The sequence below is a fragment of the Grus americana genome, chromosome 5, assembly GCF_028858705.1.
Source record: "Grus americana isolate bGruAme1 chromosome 5, bGruAme1.mat, whole genome shotgun sequence".
Lineage (NCBI taxonomy): Eukaryota > Metazoa > Chordata > Aves > Gruiformes > Gruidae > Grus > Grus americana.
The window spans coordinates 33,698,332-33,718,386 of NC_072856.1; the positions used below are offsets into that span (position 1 = coordinate 33,698,332).

Genomic DNA, 20,055 nt, shown 5'->3' on the forward strand with positions numbered 1-20,055 from the left:
AAATGCATTCCTAAAGATTATATAGCTGATATCAATACCAAAATCCGAGTAAGACATTATCAAATCGCATTGCCTTCACAAGCAAATTACTGTAGAGTTTGTTTGAATTTATCTTGCATTTTCTTATGGAAATTATTATCTCCTGCTTCGTATCTTCCTCCAAATCCTGTTGCAAGGAAAAGCCCTCTATGCACAGAGAACAGAAGAAAGCTCAGCCACCCCCACAGCACTGCCTGCACCTGTAAGCTTCTTGTCACTAGAAAAGGCTACAGGCTGTGCAATGACTGGGAATAAAGAGGAAGAATGAACAGGTTGAAGGAAAAGAGATATGTGCAGTTATCCTTCAGCCTTCCTAATCATCTAGACCCCACTCGTATATTATCCCTGGTAAAAACAAACTTGCAGGATTGATACAGGGAAAGCTTAAGATGTCTTGAGCACCAGAGAGCAAACAATGAGAGATGAGGCTACAAACGTGCCCCACTACTGGGAGTAGATGTGGAGTGCCTACCACTTTTGAACACATAAAAAAAAAATTAAAAAAAATCACAATTTAGATTAAAATTATTTCTTAGGAAACTATCATTTCATTTGTGCCATACAGAGCACCTGAGAGATGTGGTTCCCTGAAGTGCAGTTGTTTGAAAAGGTTTTCATCAAGGCCAGGTTAATGGGCCACAACTCAATAAAGCTCTTTATAGAGCAATTTAAATGGATCGTATCTCTCCTTCCCCCACAAGAAAATCCTGTCCAGAGGAAACTGTTTAGAAATGAGTTTCCTTTCTACTACTTTATAGAAAAACAACAATGGCAGCTAGAGACACTTTATGAGAGGCATTCCATAAATCCAAACCAATTAGTGCAGAAAAGTAGGCAAGCAGAGTTTGTGTGTACATTCTAAAAATGTCCATTAGCACACATCTGGAAACAGCAGCAAAAGGAACAGACTCAAAAGGCAGCTGACCATCCTGCTGTTGTCTCACCCCCCCAAATATAGCAGCACATGTTTATTTTCTTTTAGTGCAATGCATACAAATTCCATATATTAAAAAAAATTGCTAAGACTGCAAAGCCAAGAAGTCCCTGTCTCTCATCTTAAGAAAAAGCGAGGGAGAAAGAAATGCAGATACATTTAAGACAGTTTTGCAGGGGAAAGAGCAACAGTGGACATTGATTTGAGTAAGAAAATTAATGAAGAGAAAGCCTTCAAAAGCCTGAGGGAAAACATGAGATGGATTCAGCATGGGATAAAGAATTATCTAAATCCTGAAATATCAGCAGGACACTTATATTAACAAATGTAAATTAATATCAAAGAGATCAAACCTTCTCAGCCAAATTCTGACAGATTACCTTTGATTTTAAGAGTCAGTGCTAGTGGGAAGCAGAGGTTCTGAAATATTTAAAACAAATCTCTAGAAATCATGAACCTATGTGATATTAGCCAAATTTCAGATAAATTGCTGCTTGTCTGTTTTATCCTAGGATTAACTTTGAGGGTAAGGTCCTATGTTCTTTTGGGTAAGCCTAGGCAGATCACTCACCTTTCCTCACTGTGCTCCACTCTGACCTCAGAAGTGCTTAATTAATATTCACTGATTTTACATCTCAATTTCTTACGTGAAATTATTTAAGCTCTGACTTACATTTATGCTAAGCATATGTTCCTAATTTAACTACCAATAAATTTATTATTTATGCTACAGATTCATCTTAAAGAAGAACCAGGAATTCCTTACATGACCTTAAAGATGGGAGATGGTGGTCTTGCCCACGGTGACACAGAAATTTGTGATAACTTAAGAATAAAAGTAAGAAAACAGGGCTGCTGATGACCTATCCAGTGTCAAGACTAGAAGTGCAAGATAAAAGCATTTTATACTACTTGTGACTTGCCTTTTCTGAATCAGCCATTTCATCCCAGGCAGGCTGTGCTTGGTGGTGCTCTGGCTGTACCCTTTATTATCATAAGAGGCCATAACAGTAGTCAGTGACTGTGCTAGCTTTGTGCAACCACAAATTCTTCCCCTTGCAGAGGCCAATTAAGTTGCTTGGGTAGCAGAGAGGTGGACAGATGGTTGAAAAGCTGACCTAAAGAGACAACAGGCCAGGAAGCTGAGAGAAGCTGAGATTCTGCTTTGCAACACCAGACACAACAGGACGATCAGGAGGCAGCACCAGTGTCCAAGCTCCAAACTTTCAATGTCTTAATGATGGCAGTAGATACCCTCAATGGCTATGGACAAAACAGGACTTTTTACAACAGAAAAAGCTCTCAGAGCAGTTTGTTAGAGCAGTTCTTCCTATAGTAATGAATAACAGTCACAGGCAATGACTCCAATAAAAATAAACCATCACTGCACGCACATGTGGCTAGGCTTACTCCCAGAGGAGACATTCAATACTTACCAAGGAAAGAAATGAAAGGAAAACAAACAAAAGGAGGAGATAGAAATGAAAGCCAAGAACCTTTTAAGAATAGAGGAGAAACAGGGGAGCGGACAAGTCCAGGAAAGAGGACACTCTATGAATCTCAAGCCTTGCTATACCTGGCTGGCTTCAGATCTTGCTTCTAAAGAGCAATACATACATAAAGGACTTTTTAATAGTGCATAACGTCAGGACATGGGAATCAGGATTCATGAGTTTTCTTCCTAACTTTGCCACTGTTTTATTGAGCAATTATATGAAAATCATGTAGCATTTCTTTGCTTCAGTCCAAAACCAGGAATGGAGATAGACATGCGTAGCAGCTTCACTGTATTAATTTTCTGCCAGGTAGGCGCAGCTCCAGAGATACCCTACTTTCCCCTACCTAGAGGGTACAGCAGAAGGATCAAAAAGCAACAGCTCTGCTATCTGTTTTCTCAAATATTCAGTGGGGTCAATTCCTTCCTCTTGCATAAAACCAGACCAAAGGCACGTGTTTTGGCTGTGCCTGTCCAGGTAGTTGCTAGCAACTGCTAGACGACCAGTCTGCAAATTGTTCCAGTCCTTGCGATGAGCCAAACATTGGATTTTAAATGAGAGAGCTCAGCATGTAATATGTACTGCCATTCAGACATGATTTTAGCTTCAGGCATGATAATGAGGAGCTCTGAATATCCTTGGACTTAGTAAACATAACTTCAGTGGAAGGAAACCATCAAAACCTCAGATGAGTATCAAAGACAATCAATCACAGACAACAAAAGCAAAACTTTCCAAGGTGAACTGCCCTGCTGTGCTCCAGAGCAACGACTGTCCTGAATGCAATAGGCCAAATCTAACAAAACGCTGCTTTTGCTCAGATGTCCTCTCCCAGACTGCAAGCAGCCCCCTGAACTCCCAAACCCAGAGTGCCTTTTCCTGACTAATGCATGTAACTTAACAATAACTTCAGTGGCAGGGAACTGCACTGCCCAGGCAAACCTTGGGCGACTTCAAGTTTTAGTTGGAAAAGAAAATGCAGTCCCAGATGTTTATTCAAATTGTGTCTGAACTGCAGCAACCTGGCCAGGAAACTGCACAAAACCAGGCTGCCTCCAGTATACTTCCACTTACGCCAGACTTCTGGTGCAAGCTCCCCAGCATGAAGTCGGCTCCCTTCTGCTCATGGAACAGCAGACCTCTTCCCAGAAGTGCTTTCTGTCTCCCTGCCACGTGCTTTATTCCCTACTTTGTAAACTGAATTTTGTCGTCTTTTCTGTTTCTGAGTCTCTCCTAATTTTCCCAGTGGAGAGTCCTCTAGAGGTCAGGAAACCTCACAAGAGCTTGGACATGATGATTTCCTATGCTATAATACTTCTGAGGCCCAAAGACCTGGTAGTTGTCCAATGTGAAGGGTAATTCAGGAGAAAATGCTTGTAGCTTTTACTAAACAGGAAAGCAGCCAGCCAGCCAGCATGTCCTGGTTACCACAATGAAACAGTACTGAGAAAAGGGGATCTGAGGATGGTGCTGTGGCTGGATAAAGTAGTTGGGTAGCATAAACACAGCCTCTGAGGGGAATTCTCCTGTGTGGCAGTTTGCGGTCACTCATCAGACTTAGGGCACACTGGTAGTGAGAAGAACAGAAAATAAAGTTTATGTAGCTTTTCAGAGCCTTCCATACTGTTCTGTTTGACTTTGGTTCTGGAAATAACAAAGGGGCTGAAGGATACAATTCTTATTTATGACACATCTTGGAACACTGCCTTATCCCCGGGATCATGCGGCCCGAATCGGGAAGGAGTCCTAAGGGAGTATCAGTACAATAGCACCAGAGCAGTTCTTCTCAGAATACATGGCTGCTTCCACCCAGCCTGCCAGACTTGCCCAGAAGAGACAGGACCAGCGGGGAGGACAGCACAGAAGCCTGGCATCTGCGCACTTTCTCCTCCGCAGAACCACATGCTCAGAGATGCCGCTGGCTCCTCTGCCCATGTGGCTGCAGAGGTCAGGATCCAAACAACATCCAGCCCTCATCGCTGCATGGAGGATATCAGCTCGGTGTAATTCACCAGCACAACATAAGGAATACACATTCTTAAGTATATGTTCTTAGCGTATGCATTGCCCATCATGATTTATTACTTTTATTCTTCTTCAGATCTCTATGAACCTTCTTTATGATAGTTTTAACACCATATTTATCTTCTACAGATACAGAAGTATCCACTGCAAATTCAGCCCTGATGCCTGTTTCTAATGTGTCTCGAATCTTTATGTAGCCAATACTCATTCCTTCTTTCACTTTCTTTTGGCTTTCTAAATGATGAAACAGCTCAACATTACTGTTTATAAATTGAAAGAAAATTAATCCATTGTAAAAGAGCATCAAAAGCGTGCTGTCCCCATCCTGCATTCATTGTTTTTTGGACATCAGTAAGAACAACAGTGTCCTTCATACTTCCTTGATGTAAAGGCATAATCCTAAATTCCCAGACTTGGGCCAAAAAGATTGGGATTCAACCAAGTCCTAGACCACAGCGTAAATATTTTTCACCCCTACTAGTGGCTGCAAAATGCTTTCGACATGCAACAAACAAAAACCCTTTCCAACTTCTTTTGTGTGTTCACTTTGTTCTGTTCCTAAAAGTCAAGTCCCTGGAGATGAGCTAACACAACACTGCTAAGTTCACATGCGAGAGACAGCAATATTATCTTATGTAAAGCCTCAGTAGAGTATATTTTACAGTCCACTGGGCATCGCATAACAAGGACAAGAGAAAAAAAAGCTAACAGATCTGTGAGCTAATACATACAGATGTAATGTGTGTGCTTTTGGAGCACTGTCATGCTTTATGGGTGTTGTGAAAAGGTGATAGATTTAATTTAAAATTTAATTTCTACAAGACTCAGATTTTCTCCAGCAAGAACATTATTGGGGGAGAGTGGAAAACAATGTGTTCAAAGAAAGCTTAATGGCCTTATAAACACCATCTGTATTGCTGAATGTACAACTGTTGAATAACATAGTCCTAGAAAAACTTTTCCCTAACAAACATGAAATGTTTCAGGAGACTTCATTTACGTTTCCAGAGGGCAGTGGATCCCCACCGATCCCCACCAATCCCCAGCAGGTAAAGACAAACCTGCTCGTTCCAGTGCATGGCATAGATGCACTACATGCTGGACAGCCCTTTAGGACCTGAAACATTGCTTTAGAACCCATCAGATCTGAAATTTTTGATGACAATGTGCCCCAAATAACAATCAGCAGGTTAACAAACCTTTTTATGTCGGAGAAGAAATAGAAGCAAAGATCAGACATAATGGTCATTGTTTTCACAAAATTACCTGGAGTAGCATTTACAGCTCTTGGATATTCTCTTGCATGGGGATTATGCTTAAGAAATTCAGATTGGTCCATGTGCATTAGGGATCTTAACTACTTGCGAACTTTGGAAAACTTATTTTGCTATGTTCAAAAGACAAAAATGTAGCCATAGCAAAGAAAATGCACAACTGTAGGAAAAAAAGGATGAAAAAAACCTCTCAACCTGTTCTTTCCTGCAACAGTACCCAAATGGCAGCCTTTATTATATTTCTTACAGGAAGCTGTTTGGCTATTTTTTTTCTTTTCTATATCTCTATATTTAAGACCAATTAGTGGACATGAGTAAGAAACTCTTTTAATTTTTGTGCCAGTTTACACTTCTATTTTCTCTTTTCAGCCTGCTCAGTTACTTCAAATGAAGACTGAGATGGCCATTATAAGATTGCAAGTGAGAAGTAAGACAACATGTATGAAAAAAGGAGAAAAATTTAGTTTCCTTTTGATGTACCACATCCACCTGGAAACATCAACACAAGTTAAGAGGGGATTAGGTGACTTTCTATCCGTAGCTTGAGATGAATATGGGTACAGAGTTTTATATTATTATTAGATAGATAAATAAATAGTGACAATAAGAGAAAGAAATTCAGTGACATACAGTGAAGAACAAACACACAATTTGGACCAGAAACATCAATTTGCTGAGTAAAATGGCAGTGTGGGCTCAGGCCTGATAAGACTTTCTTGACTCAGACTCCTCCTGGACCACCGTTAGCTCTGTACAAGGCCAACTCAGGTGTCTGTGCAACTTAAACTCCATAGCTTCCAGTTCAGTGCTGTGGAGCATGTAAACACCCTGAACTGCAGAGACATCTGCACAGCCAAATTAAGTCAAGTGGCAGAAAAGAGAGCCACCCTGCAGGAAGACCTGGATAGGCTGGAAGAGTGGGCTAACAAGAACCTTATGAAGTTCAGCAAGGACAAGTGTAAGGTCTTGCACCTCAGAAAACACAATCCAGCAGTGCAGCACAGACCGGGATCCACCTGGCTGGAAAGCAGCTCTGTGGAAAGGGACCTAGGGGTTCTGGTGGACAAGTGTGCTGCAGCAGCAAAGAAAGCCAACAGAATGCTGGGCTGCATCAACAAGGGCATCACCAGCAGAGCTAAAGAAGTCATTATCCAACTCTACTCAGCACTTGTTAGGCCACACTTGGAATACTGTGTTCAGTTTGGATCCCCAGTATACAAAAAAGATGTGGACAGGCTGGAGAGGGTCCAGAGAAAGGCCACGAAGATGATCAAAGGACCGGAAAATCCTGCTGTATGTGGGGAGGCTGAGAGAATTGGGTTTGTTCAGCCTTGAGAAAAGAAGGCTTAGAGGAGACCTCATCACCATGTTCCAGTACTTAAAGGGTGGCCACAAAGGAGATGGAGACTCCCTTTTTACAAGGAGTCACATGGAAAAGACAAGGGGTAATGGGTGCATGTTACTCCTGGGGAGATTCTCACTGGACACAAGAAGAAAATTTTTCATAATGAGAACAATCAGCCACTGGAATAATCTCCCCAGAGAAGTGGTGGATTGCCCTACCTTGGAACCTTACGATTCAACTAGACAGGGTTCTGGGCCATCTTGTCTAGATGGTCCTTTTGTCTAGATTGAGCTTTTGCCAGGAAAGGTTGGACCAGATGATCCTTGAGGTCCCTTCCAACCCGGTATTCTATGATTCTATGAAAAAGCCAAGGTTGATTGTTCAGTCAGGAATAGTGCAAGAACTTCTGCCAGAGACTCAGGGCTCACTTGTAGGAAATAATGACTAATAAGGGACACCATGAACCATCACTGTGACAAATGTGAAAGGGCCTTGAAAACCCAAGATAAATCAAATGAGTGCTTTCCCGTGGAGAACAACCTCAGTAGTGCCTCACATGCTACACTGCAACCTAGGTCTGTCATGTTTTTGATAAGACAGGGGCAAATTATTGACAAATTACCTGGTTAGTTATTTCCAATTTAGTGTTGCTCCAATAAGAATACTCAAGGAAGAAGCCATTCATTAACCGAGCTGCACTTTACACTACTTCCTACCTGTATCTGAAAAGCTGAAGTTATCCATCAATCACAAGCCTGTCAGAAACACTGAACTTCAACATGGATTGAGGAATTTACTCTTTTCTGTTAATATGTATCCAGAGGACACACATCTCCCCAATCAAAGTGCAGCATAAGTACTACACATGAGAGCCAGAAGCTGGATGGCTCTGCTAGCTATTCATATTGCCTTTTACCTTTTAGTCACAAGTATCTTCCGATGTTTCCTCAATGTGGGTATAATACACTACCATCTCCTGGACACATCCTTTCCATTCCTGATTGAGCAGATGTCCTAAAATCCCATTGCATTTTTGCAACAGTTACAACAATCAGTCTAGGGGAAGGTAATATTGTGAAAATTATATCTTTTATTATTTTCTTGATGAAATATGATGGGTAGATGTGATAAAAGTTGGCCAGGCAGCTCCCAACAGGTCACCAACATTGGAAACCATCAAAACCCCCTGCATTTCAAGGTGCAGTCCATCTCAGGCAGTGGTATGGTTTCTTAAAGTGAGTCTGTATTCAGTTTCTAAGTAGTTAAGAGGGTGTCTTCTTTTTCAGTCTGTTTTTAGACTGCAGCTAAGGGCACTGATACCATAGACAGGAATTACAGAGATCAAAGATCAAAAAGTCTACGCAGAGCAAATCCCTCTAGATTAATTGATCTTACCCAGGGTAGATATACTGATAAGGCTGAACTGAAGAAAACACACTTTTTTCTGCACAGCAGATTTTAAATGCCACTCACTGGCTGTCATTCTCCTGTGTTGTCAATCTAGAACAGTTCAATGACATTAGATTCATAAAACAAGCAAAAATTCAAGTTCAAAGTATAATATCCTAGATATACAAACTCCTGAGATAATTGCCCCTTAATATGTTTAGAGCATCATAAAAGTCATAATGCCTGAACATGGGGATCATGTCTGATCCCTGCCTTTTCACAGATGTGATGCATTTTGCCCACTGAAGTCAGCATGTCAAAATTGGTTTTAAAACTTTGTCCGAGGTTTATTTTTTTACCAGTGACAGATCAAACTTGTTGCTATGTCAATAAATATATTCTATCTAGCACAGACCTTACCTGGGAAGAAAGTAAGTAGAAAGAGAAGAAAGAATAAGAAAGTAACTTGAACACACATATCCAGGCCATATACAGTATTCCAGAGATGTCCTCAGTGTCTTGGTACAAACACTTTTTCTCTTTCCTTTGAAAATACCCTGCCTGATCTATCCTAGGATAGCACAGACCCTTTTCATGATTGCATTACACTGTTGAATTAGTTTTTCTGTGATAAACTAAACCACTCCAGTATTAGCTTCACTTTGAGCTTGTATGCTCCTTGTATAAAGCAGAAACTCATTTGTAATGCCCAATATTATTTTAAAGATTATTTCTATTATCAAAATTATATTCCACTATATTTTCACTACTTAAGGTTGTCCAGGTCCTTCATAATGATATTCTGATCTTTTTCACTATTAAGAATGCCTCCAAGCTTTAAGTATGCTATATTCTAAGACAGACTTAGCAGAACTTTTCTGAATAATAAACACTTAAATTTGAGTTAGACTTTATAGTTTGCTTGTTTTCAATTGAAAAAAAAAAAAGAAAAAAAAGAAAAAAAAGAAAAAAAAAGAGGATCTGGTAGAAGAGAGGAGGCAGGAGGATTTGCCAAGACATTCCAAGGGTAAACAACTTTGGTCATTGCCACTCTGATGTTAGGAGCAATGACACTTCAGATATTGATGACAGAATCTGCCCTAGGTTAATTCCACTCTGTTTTCAGGGGAAAACTCACACTGAAGTCCAATAAAAATCAGAAAAGTGATTCTGTATAAACAGGATGGGAATTTGTGTTCATTCCCTCTCTGCAAAGGGGCTTAAGCTTACAAACAGAGCATTCTTCAGACAATTCAGACCAGAGCCTGAAAGTCCTATCTGGTTCTTTCTCCATTTTTATGCTGTTTTAGTGAACTGTAAATGCAGTGTTTGTAAAGGGCGTTGGATTAACAGCGTCACAGACTGAAGTGCTCTGTTTATATTCAGAACAGATTTTGTTATAGTAATCTTACTCCTCCTATCCTGACCGTTAAGTGGCTCCCAATAAAGAGCAGGAGACATAGCCCCAATTTCTGAGAATCTGCTATCTGATTAACATGAAGGTGCAGAATTATCAACTGGACCAAGGCAAAAGGCCATTTTTCCAGTTACAGAACTGAGAAAATAGATACAAATTAAAACAATAATGTCACTGTGACTAAGGAGGTCTCACCAAGGTAGCAATTCTATTTTATGTGGTGTGTTTGGAAGAAATAAAAGAAATATGGGGTTGATAATACTAGCAATGAAGAAGTTGCATTAACCAATATGGAAGATAAGAGTCTGGACAAGCATTTTAATAATCTAAAAACGTTAAGTGCTAGCTACTCGCTTTGTTGGGAACTTGCAACTTGGAATAGCTTTGATGTCTGCAAAGAGGAGAGACTTAGGAATGCAAGGTGATTTCTAGAGCTGAGGCTTAGAAAAATCACCTACGGTATCAACAGAGACTGGAAACAAGGAAGCAGAGAGAGAATTTTGCCATATAGCTCAATCCACAGTCTCAGTTTCATTAACCTTTTATTAATGGTGAACACTGGCGAAGAAAAGTTTATGGCATGCTAAGGAGAGAGATTTAGGAGAGGAGTCAGTGACTACAGTTAAAACCAGTTCAGCAGGTGAGTTCATCTGCAGATAAAATTGGAGAAGGAAGCAGAAAGAGTACCTTCACAGCTGAGGAACTAAGGAACTACACACCACAAGGAGGTGCAAAGACTTAAGTGCCTGAAACAGAGGCAGTAAAGGTTGAGCAAAATCAAGTTTAGTGACAAATAAGTGGCAGTGAAGAGATTCCAGCTTTGCTCCCAGCTGCAAAGGATTTACTCTGGCCAGTTACTTATCTATGACTCAGTTTCCTCGGTTATGAGCACCTGGCATGGGCGTTGCAGTCAGCAAATGCTTGCATAGTAATTCGAAAGTACAATGTACTATGAGATGGTTAACTCATAACCAGTGTAGATTAGCAGCAAAGAGGAGTCACCTATGAGAGCTGACTGGCCTCTCAGTCAAAGACATCTAACAGAAAGTACCCATGTCTGATGTTCCTGCTTCTCTCTTTAGGATGCTTTGAACTACAGATAGATGAGTTCAAAGTTTGCACAGCTGCTGCTATATTTTGTCAATCTGACATTAGAATAATCTTCATTAAGAAAACCTGCAATGCTTATTAAAAAAAATGACAGAGAAAAAGATGAACTATTTGAAGGTTTTCTTCTGTTCTTTTCCATTTTATCTAGGGTCCTTTCATTTCTATTTAGATTCTTAGATAACAAGTTGGTTATAGTGTTATATAAGCACCTGAGTAAATGAATTCTTGTTCAAGAACGATGGAAACATTTTTCTCTATATAAAAGTGTCCAGTTAAGAGGAGAGGGCCATAAATCCAGTCCCATTTAATGTAGACAGGGCTACAGTGATGTTTATATTGTATGACCATCCCCCGCAAGTCCATTAAGAAGGAAGCTTACTGCAAATAGAGACATGAACAAACACACAAGTCAGGAAAGTAAGTGACCTAGTGATGTTTGAGCTCCACATACTTGTTCATGAACCTTCTCTATTTTTATGGCATCCTTTAATTTGGCACTTTTGCTGGATTAAGTCAGTATCATGCTGTGTTGATAATCACCTGTTTATGCTACAGTTGTGCATTGTGTCCAGTTTCATCCTGTTCACATGCAACTCAAGTTCATATAGCTGCTTATGCTAATATATGATCTATGGATAAGCAAAAGATTTCTGTTATAAGGGTTATCAGTCTAGAGCCTTTTTAATCAGAAGAAAACCCATAAGCTTCTTATTTATGCAATTTAAAGGATGTGGTTTGTACACATGCATGGAAATTTGAGGCCATAACAACCTTTCATTGTGTCTTGCTTCAAAATATTAAAACAATAGCAGAGGTGAGGCAGAAGTCTCTGTAAACTGTGTATCCTAGAAAAAACCCAACATTTCTTTAAATGGAAGGGTTTGCAGAATTCAAGTATGTGCTCCTGTAGTCTTCCCACAGCTATTTCTTCAAAAGCAGCATCCTCCATAATGGAGAACCATAAAAAATTATTCTCATCTGAAAAAAAAAAAAATCTACTTTCCTGCAAAATTTCCTATCCCTTGCATGATTCCATGCCATCATTCTTATCTTAAAAAAAAAACAAAACAAACAAACAAGCTCTCTTCATGTTTTCACGGAACTGATTTTCCATATGATAAGCACATTATATAATAAGATGGCTTAGAACAGATACACACTTTGCACCACTTCCATTTTGAAACAACCCAATAGCCACATCCCTTTTCTATCACCGCTTACTGGACCTCATTATCCACTGCCATCTGCAGATTTTCTCACGTCTAAACACTTGAAAAAAAAAGTATTGTATACATAATCTGCATTACTATACTATACACATGATTCATGTAGCATATAAAGACAGGTTTTCCTGACATGGATCGCAGCTGCTGAATGGCACTTCATTTGTCTTAATACTTCTGCTAAAAACCCACACGCAGAGCTTTCTCCAGTTCTTGTTTAGGGTACTGGGACTTCTTTTTCTGAGTCTCCCCAAATCCTAGCTCAGCAGAAGACAATGTAAAGAGCAATGCTTCCTCCCTCACACATAACGATGGGCAACCTTCACACATCTTCAGGCACCTCCTTTGGCCAAACACAGATTTCACTGCCCAGTTCTCTATGGGCTCTTTCATGCCCCACCATGTCAAAGGCTGAACTAGCTTCTCCTCTGCTCCCACTGAAGTAGGTGAAAAGCTTTCCATCTGCATTTCTCAACACTAGTGGCCATCTCCGTCTGCCTCATCTGACTCCAAAACTATGTTTAAGACTGTTAAAAAGACCTTTTTTTAATTGCTTTTTCTTCTTCTCAGTTTGCTTTAGTAGGTAGCTATAATTGCTACAAAGTTAATAGGAGAAAACACACCAATGCTCTTTGTATTTTATTTGTATTATTCGCCTTACTCCCTCCACCTCAGAGTGATTCCAGTACATGTTCTGTCTGATTACATTTCATTGCCTCTTCTTTCTCCCCAGCAAATATTACCATCTCACCAAAGTAATCAGAACCCTTTCTAGTATGAGGCTACAATCTTCCGTTATGTTTCAACACGTGAAAGTTGGATGCTATTTCCAAACTTCATTACTTCACTTGTTACCCACCAGACCATTAGCAACATTTTAAAAGTGTTAACCCCAGACATTAGTACTTAGTGTATGTTTCTTCCACAGTCTTCTTGCTTTCTTTGTAATTGTTTTATTTTCTGTGGTTTATTTTCTTCCCTTTTTTATAAATGAAAACCTCAGCTGGTGTTATCTTTAAAACAGGACAGCTATCCAACAGCTACAGAGTCCACATAACAATTACCTTCAGCGTTTTACAGGGAGAGACAAATTTGGTCTCACTTATGCTCCGAAATCATCATGACTGCAACAAGTTACGTTATTTCTATTTTTAATATATTTTTTCAATGACTGGTAGAGTTGCAGCCAAACATCTGTACAATTCAAAAGAACTGTGTCTCTAGAATTATAACAAATTTAAGGTAAAGAATCATAGCAGTTGGCCTTAGCAAGTAACATAAATGTAAAACTTCATCCTCACTCCCCTCGGCTCTCTCCCAGCCCTTCCCCACGCCAGTGAGTACCATGGTTACTTCACCATCGCAATTTTGGAATGCTTATTCAGAGCTTATTCATATGATACTAAGCAGAGCAAGACAAAACAGCTGGTCTGTAACCAAGGACACAACAAAAGTTATGTCTGGCATTAGTCTGAATGAGAGAAGGGGTTTTTTGTTTTGTTTTGTTTTTTAACAATGACTCACCATATACTCATGCATTTGAAACGCTTTACCTGAAGCAGGAAAATTGCTGCACAACGGCTCACCTGGCACAGCTTGAAAGCTCCAGCCCCTATCTCAATCCTAAAAGCTCTTTCTTGAAAATACCACAGGAAAACACTGATTTGTTATAGAATAACACTTCTATATGCGCTTCCCATCTGAGAATTTCAAAACACGTTAGAGACATTAACACAGTACTATGAGTCTCACAAATCCCTTGAAAACTATAAAATAAACCAGGCCCATAGAAGTTGCCATATCAGATCTGGCCAGTGTCTCGCTTAATCCAGCACCCTGTCTCCAGCAGACAAGAATAAAATGTTAAATATAGCACGTCAACGTATTAAACCCTATCATGCTGTCCCGCAAAGACAGCTGAGCACACATGAAAACAGTAACCTTGGAGCCTGCTGACTCTGGTTCAGGAAAGAAGGATAATTATACACGTAGGGCTAACTGAGGAGTCGTGACAGTTTCTAGTGCAGCCCCATTGGTTTTGGCTGAAACTCAAAGGGTCTGCATGTTTATGTATGGATTTCAGGAAAACAAATGTCATGGTTAACTACTTACAAGAGTGCTTAGGGAGAATCAAGTATCAGTATCCATAAAGACAATAGCAAATTCCCTTCATGGACCCATTTGTGCAAAACAATTAACTTTCCCTGTGTTCTCCCAAGCTCTTATGCCACCGTGCCGTTGCGGAAGTCGTGCAGCTCGGTCCCACCTCAGCGCTTAAAAGATTCCTACACTGTAGTCCGTGCTTCTGGGTTTTGGTGGCATAAGGAATTTAAATGCAGACTGGAAACCTGCTTCTGCCGTTACTTCTGTCCTGGAGGAAACCGAAACCAGAACACTGGCTTCTAGAAGGGGGCAAAAGAGGAAAGTTCATCTGTTTGTTCAGAAACCTGCTCCTATCCAAGCAATAAAGCAAACCTAATTGATTTTAAGGCAGGCAGGACGGCCCAGAAATTTCATTACTTTGTTGAATTGGCTGCTGTCTTATTAATGTTCACCAGACATACGGAGGGTGGAGTGGAAAAAGGGATAGTTGGCTGAAAAAATGTCTACTGGACAAACAAAATGAAGGAACCTTTTATTTAACATATAAAAAAATTCCTGTGTAGGAATTCTATGCTTAATTTCCCTAGGTTTGTTGCATGCTCGTTCTGCCACCTGCTGCCCTGGCACTCCCCAAAGTTTCAGGAACAGGGACTACATCTTCCAAGCTTTCCCAGAAGCAAATATTGCATGACTAAGAACAAGCATCTAGCAGCCCAGTGGCCTGGCCTGTCCAGAAGATAGTATGGTTCTGGAAAACTGCTTGCTTGAATCCTCCTTAACGTTTACATTATCACTTCATGTTCTGAAGAATACCACCCTTGGGCCTCATGGCCCAGGGCATCTCAAGAGGTGCCTTCTCTCTTGATGGGTAGGATTCCCCAGCAAGGATTATCACGGTAGCTCTACTATCATGGAAGTCGGATGTAAGGGAAGATGCCTCAGACTGTCAGCTCTGCCCTTCCAGGAAAAGGAGGAGTGAAAGTAGAGCCAGGAGGAGCTTCTTCAGGAGGTCAAGTGACTGAAGAACGAATGAATTCTAACTTTTGAAAGAAAAAAATTGTGTCCGCTGTGCAAGTCAGAACAAAACACAGGTTATTCCTTGAACAGTATTGATTCTGCAGGGTCAGAAATTGTGAAAAGCAGGAAAAACTTGTTTTTGCACTAACTTTTCACCCAAATCTCTGGAACAACTGTGTGCTTTCAGTAATTTCCCTGGGCAGAACTTCACTTTAAGACTACACAGATAATCACGGGCTTTTTTTTTTTTTTACTACAGTAATATGAGAATTTGTAAAAGTGATTATTGACTTGAGAATTTTTGGACCTCCAAGTTAAGCTTCCTTAAGAAGTGCTGATTTTCAAAGCTCTGAAATCCAATACCTCCTGGCAGAATCACCTTACGATGACTGAAATGGCATCTCAAGAACTGAGACACCTTTATTCACAATTCATTTCTGAAAGTGGGTATAAAGCAATTATGAAAGAACATATGTCTGTAAAACTACAGTAATTTAATCAATACAGTGCTGCTACAGGTAGGGTAGTTCTAGATGCCTTCCTCTAAGTGGAAACTGCATGTCTAGCTGAAAGATTTCTATGACTTTAAGAGAAGATAATTTATCTAAAGAAAGAACACAGCTATCGGCAACAGAAAAATATTTACAGGACATCATGGACATATCCCATTTCATTCATGGACTTCACAGACCTATCACTATTCATATCATGCTTCTGTTTCAGATTATGTTGCTTTTAATAATATATACTAATGTTTACTTTAAGTTGTTTTTCCTCACTGTAGATTTAGTTCTTCTGCTTAACCAAAACAATGAGCCCAGGGCTTCACGTGCCAGCAAGGCGGTGTGCCTGATAAACCCAGCAAATTACAGAGTAAAACTCAGCTTTTTTTTAAAGTGGATCATAATATATTTTTATAATGGAATTTTAAAGGCTTGAAAATAACATTTCATACACTTGCGATCTATTACTCCTCAAGCAAAATCAGGAAAAACTATATTTAATATCCAAATGTTCTTTAGGAAACTGCTCCCTCTTTCCACCACCAGAGGAATGTTCTTAATTCTTTTTAGCCGACTGCATCATGAAGCAGCACAAAGCCCAGTTTCTGCCCTTTTCCCTTTGCCAAGTCCACCTCTCATGTACCTCCAAAGCGATCCAGGAAATTTGTGAAGAACTTTGTGTTTTGCACACACATGTAGAAAAGGAGAATTCACCACAGACCAGACTATGTTTCTATACAACTGTGCACAGCCTTTAGAAGTGAGTCCAGAAGATGCTTTTTCTAACTGCATTTAACACAGTTAACCTGCTACCTGAGAGTCCAGGGGACTACTGCTGCTCCACAGTGCCCACTACTTGCAGGAACAGAAGTGCCATCATTATGATTTTATTTCTAATGAGCAGAATAAAACGGAATGGCTTCCTCTCCTCTGGCTCTAAAGACTGCAGCCTCAAAGTGAGAAACCTTGTGTTGTGGCAGCAAAACCAGAAGCACCGATCTGAACGCATGTGGGTAGTAATGCTATGGGAGTAAGATGGTACAAATTTTGCGTAGCAATTTTTCTGACAGGTGTCTACTTTAATGGGCAGAAAATCAATAACATTAAGACTGAGGGTCACGGCCTTTGGAAAGAGTTACATCAATGTGAAAACAGAATAGACAAAGCCAAAAGAGATGCTAACTGCAGATATCCCATGGGACAGATGAAATCATGGGTTACGATGTTTTTAAAAACAAAAAAAAAAGTTATTCCCTCAATCATACTCTAAATGTCTTGCCTCCTAGTTTTCCACAGTTTTTTTTAAATCAAGAGGTGAAGAATGCAGTCAAAAATGCTACTATATTCCACTCAAAAGCATGAAGTCTCTTAGTGAAAGAGGTAAGCATTCTCCTTTTTGCAGGCATACTTCTGGAAAATCGGTACTGCACTTACTGCTCCAAGTTAAGCTTGCTGGTGCAGGCAGCAAGCTTCCACTTGCAAACAGTAGCTGCAGAAGATAGAGTGCTCCCTGTCCTAACAGTCACAGATGAAATTTGCCACAAAGACTGGAAAGGATGACAGCAAAACAATCATGGCAGTGAAAGGACTAGCCTCCTACTCCTGCCCCAAAATCCCCATGTAGGAAAGCACTTTTAAGATTACCCTTCATCTCCACAAGATGAAATGCACTCAAAGCTCAAGGAACTTGTATGTCTGTGCCAACAGGCCAACGCTAGGTCCTGTGACTGACTCAGCTAAGCACAGTGAAGCACTGGAGGAATGGCCATCCCTGAAATCAAAGGATACTGACTGCCCCCCACCCCAAATAAGCAATTGGCTGTAGAGTGCCAGGTTCTCAACACACACTGCATCACCACAGGAGCTGAAGGACACGGTTAGCCCATCTGACTGACCCTTGCTGGTATAGCTTTATTTAAATTCTCTTCGTTGTTAAGTTCTCACCTGTCTTGTCGGCAAGTCATGATATTGTAGGATGAGCCTGGTGTTGACGCTGTGACTCCATGTGTTGCCGAGGGCTGCTGTCACACAACCGGATTCCCTCTTCCCACTTCCAGAAGCTCCTGAAGATAAATATGAAAGGAATTGCGTCAGGACTGCACCACAGTGAAGGGTTCAGCATGGAAACTTTAATCAGTCATCTTGGATCATTCCCTAAGCTACGTAATCACAATTAATACTTAATAGATGGCACTATCGCATGAATTTCCTACCTTTCTGATTTATTTATACACCTGCAGTGTGAGTTCTCCATCTCACCCTCTGACACCTAGACAAAGTGCCAAGGATTAAGGATATGTTGCATAGTAGTACCTACCTTCTTGGAGGGATCGGTACATTTATTAAATATTTGGAGGTGCAGCATGCATGGGGGACACTTGCCTCTTCCTTTTTAGACATACTATCCCCAAGCAAACCAGCTTTCTATGGGCACCGAGGAGAGGGAAGCAGGCCAGCAGAGCGACAGCATACAATGACATAACAAAAAGGGAAGCTAAAGGAGCAGAATGTGGTGCCATAATACCCTGGTCTGAAAATCAGAATGCTGCTTCATGCCATCAGGCATTCCACACATTTTCTAAGATTTGCAAAGAAGGGAGCCCCTTAGCTGTAAATACCATTCTGGTGTCTCTGAAATCATATGAACTCTATATAACCCTGAAGGAAAATGCACTTTGCTGCAATCAGCAATGACAACATAAAGAAGTGTTTCCAATAATGCCACATGATCCAGTTGCTGAACTGCCATTGCACCTGAGTCTTCTTGTATTGAAACCACATATACATACACAGGCAGGTAGGTGCCCCATACCTTCATCTTTGCTTACCACAAGTTCTGTGTGAGATGAACAGATAGATGGGTGACTTGTTTGTACTTCAAATGACACTTCAAGAACAGAGCAAGCCAGACAAACCAAAGAAATACAGAAACAAAATCCCAATTGTTACATGAGTATAAATGATCATGTGCAAGCTGAAAATTGAACTGAGACAGACAGTCCATACTGTTAAAAAGCTATGAGTGTTGGCCTAAAGTTGAATGAGAGAAAGTTAGATTTAAAGTCGAGGAACTTCCTGTCATCTATCAGGCAATGAACTAAATTGCTTCCCCAAGAGAGTCATGAAATCCTTGTCAACTAAGTCAATTAAAGATAGACCAGACACTCTGCAATACAAACTTCAGAGCAGCCTTATGTTTCTGTCAAAATGATCAGTAATGCAACAGTTAATGTTAAACTTAAATTATAAGTGATTGGTTTTGGAAGCAACACTGTACTGAGATGACTGTCATGTCATGGCTCAGCAGAGCTTCTGGAAGATTCAGGTTTAAAACCCTTCATTGCTTTTACATTTGCAAGGTTGTGGGTTTTGTTACTTTTCCCCCCCAACTATTCAGCACAGAAACATAATTTCTTCATTCACTAAAGCTTTTATTTTGGACAAATATCCAGTAAAGAGTAAGACCAAAAGTGTTGGCTTGCAGTAATAATCATTATTTGTGTCACTGCCGGTAGCTTGCAAGCAATGAGAAGGACACTGTATTAGAGTGCATTAGGCAGAGGAGAGCAGCAGCTGGAGAGAGGGGCCTGGAATGATTGCAGTGTCCTATAGGACTCAGCTGAAGATCTCAAACCTCCCTCCCAAGTAATATAAGGTTCAATTAACATCAGCTGGATTTCAATTAGGTCTTCAAATGTTTAAGGTCTACAAAAGAAATGAGTGAAGCACCTGGTTCAAGCCAATAGTTTGACAAGAGTCTGAACTCTGTACTTGTCTGAATTACTTCCCACGTCATGGGAACTCACTGGGACACGCACAATACTCGCTCCTCCAGAACAACATCTGTTCTAGTCTGAAAACAGGCTACAGTTGTGCCATCCAGAAAGGATGGCTGCTTTTCTTTCCTCAAAACAAAGGTACTAGTATCTTGACAAGCATTAAGCTTCCACCTGAATAACTCACTGCAGGAGCATCTAACTGGAAATTTCAATATTAGGAATGCTATTCTGTTAATTAGTCTAACCCATCTCTATTGGAAGGTGGATGTATCGACAATAATAATTTCTCTTCATCTATGTTTTGGATTTAATTTGCCAGCTGGAGGAGAGAGCAGGTTCAAGTGTTAAAGCAGGGTGCTGGGAGGTCTGTATTCCATTGCCTTAGAATAACTTAAACCAAG

At 40.3% G+C, this 20,055-nt stretch overlaps 1 protein-coding gene across 11 annotated transcripts in view; it reads right to left on the minus strand.

The window, feature by feature from the left end:
• Positions 1–20,055, minus strand: part of RAD51B (RAD51 paralog B) — a 467,347-nt gene that overhangs the window by 168,875 nt on the left and 278,417 nt on the right. For all 11 annotated transcript variants that reach the window (XR_008577203.1, XR_008577202.1, XM_054826023.1 and 8 more), the window contains exon 9: positions 17,820–17,938. Coding sequence is in view for 9 of the 11 variants with exons in the window: in XM_054826023.1 (XP_054681998.1) it covers positions 17,820–17,938 (119 nt within the window). In the remaining 2 variants the exon portion in view is untranslated. The remainder of the gene's footprint in view (positions 1–17,819; positions 17,939–20,055) is intronic.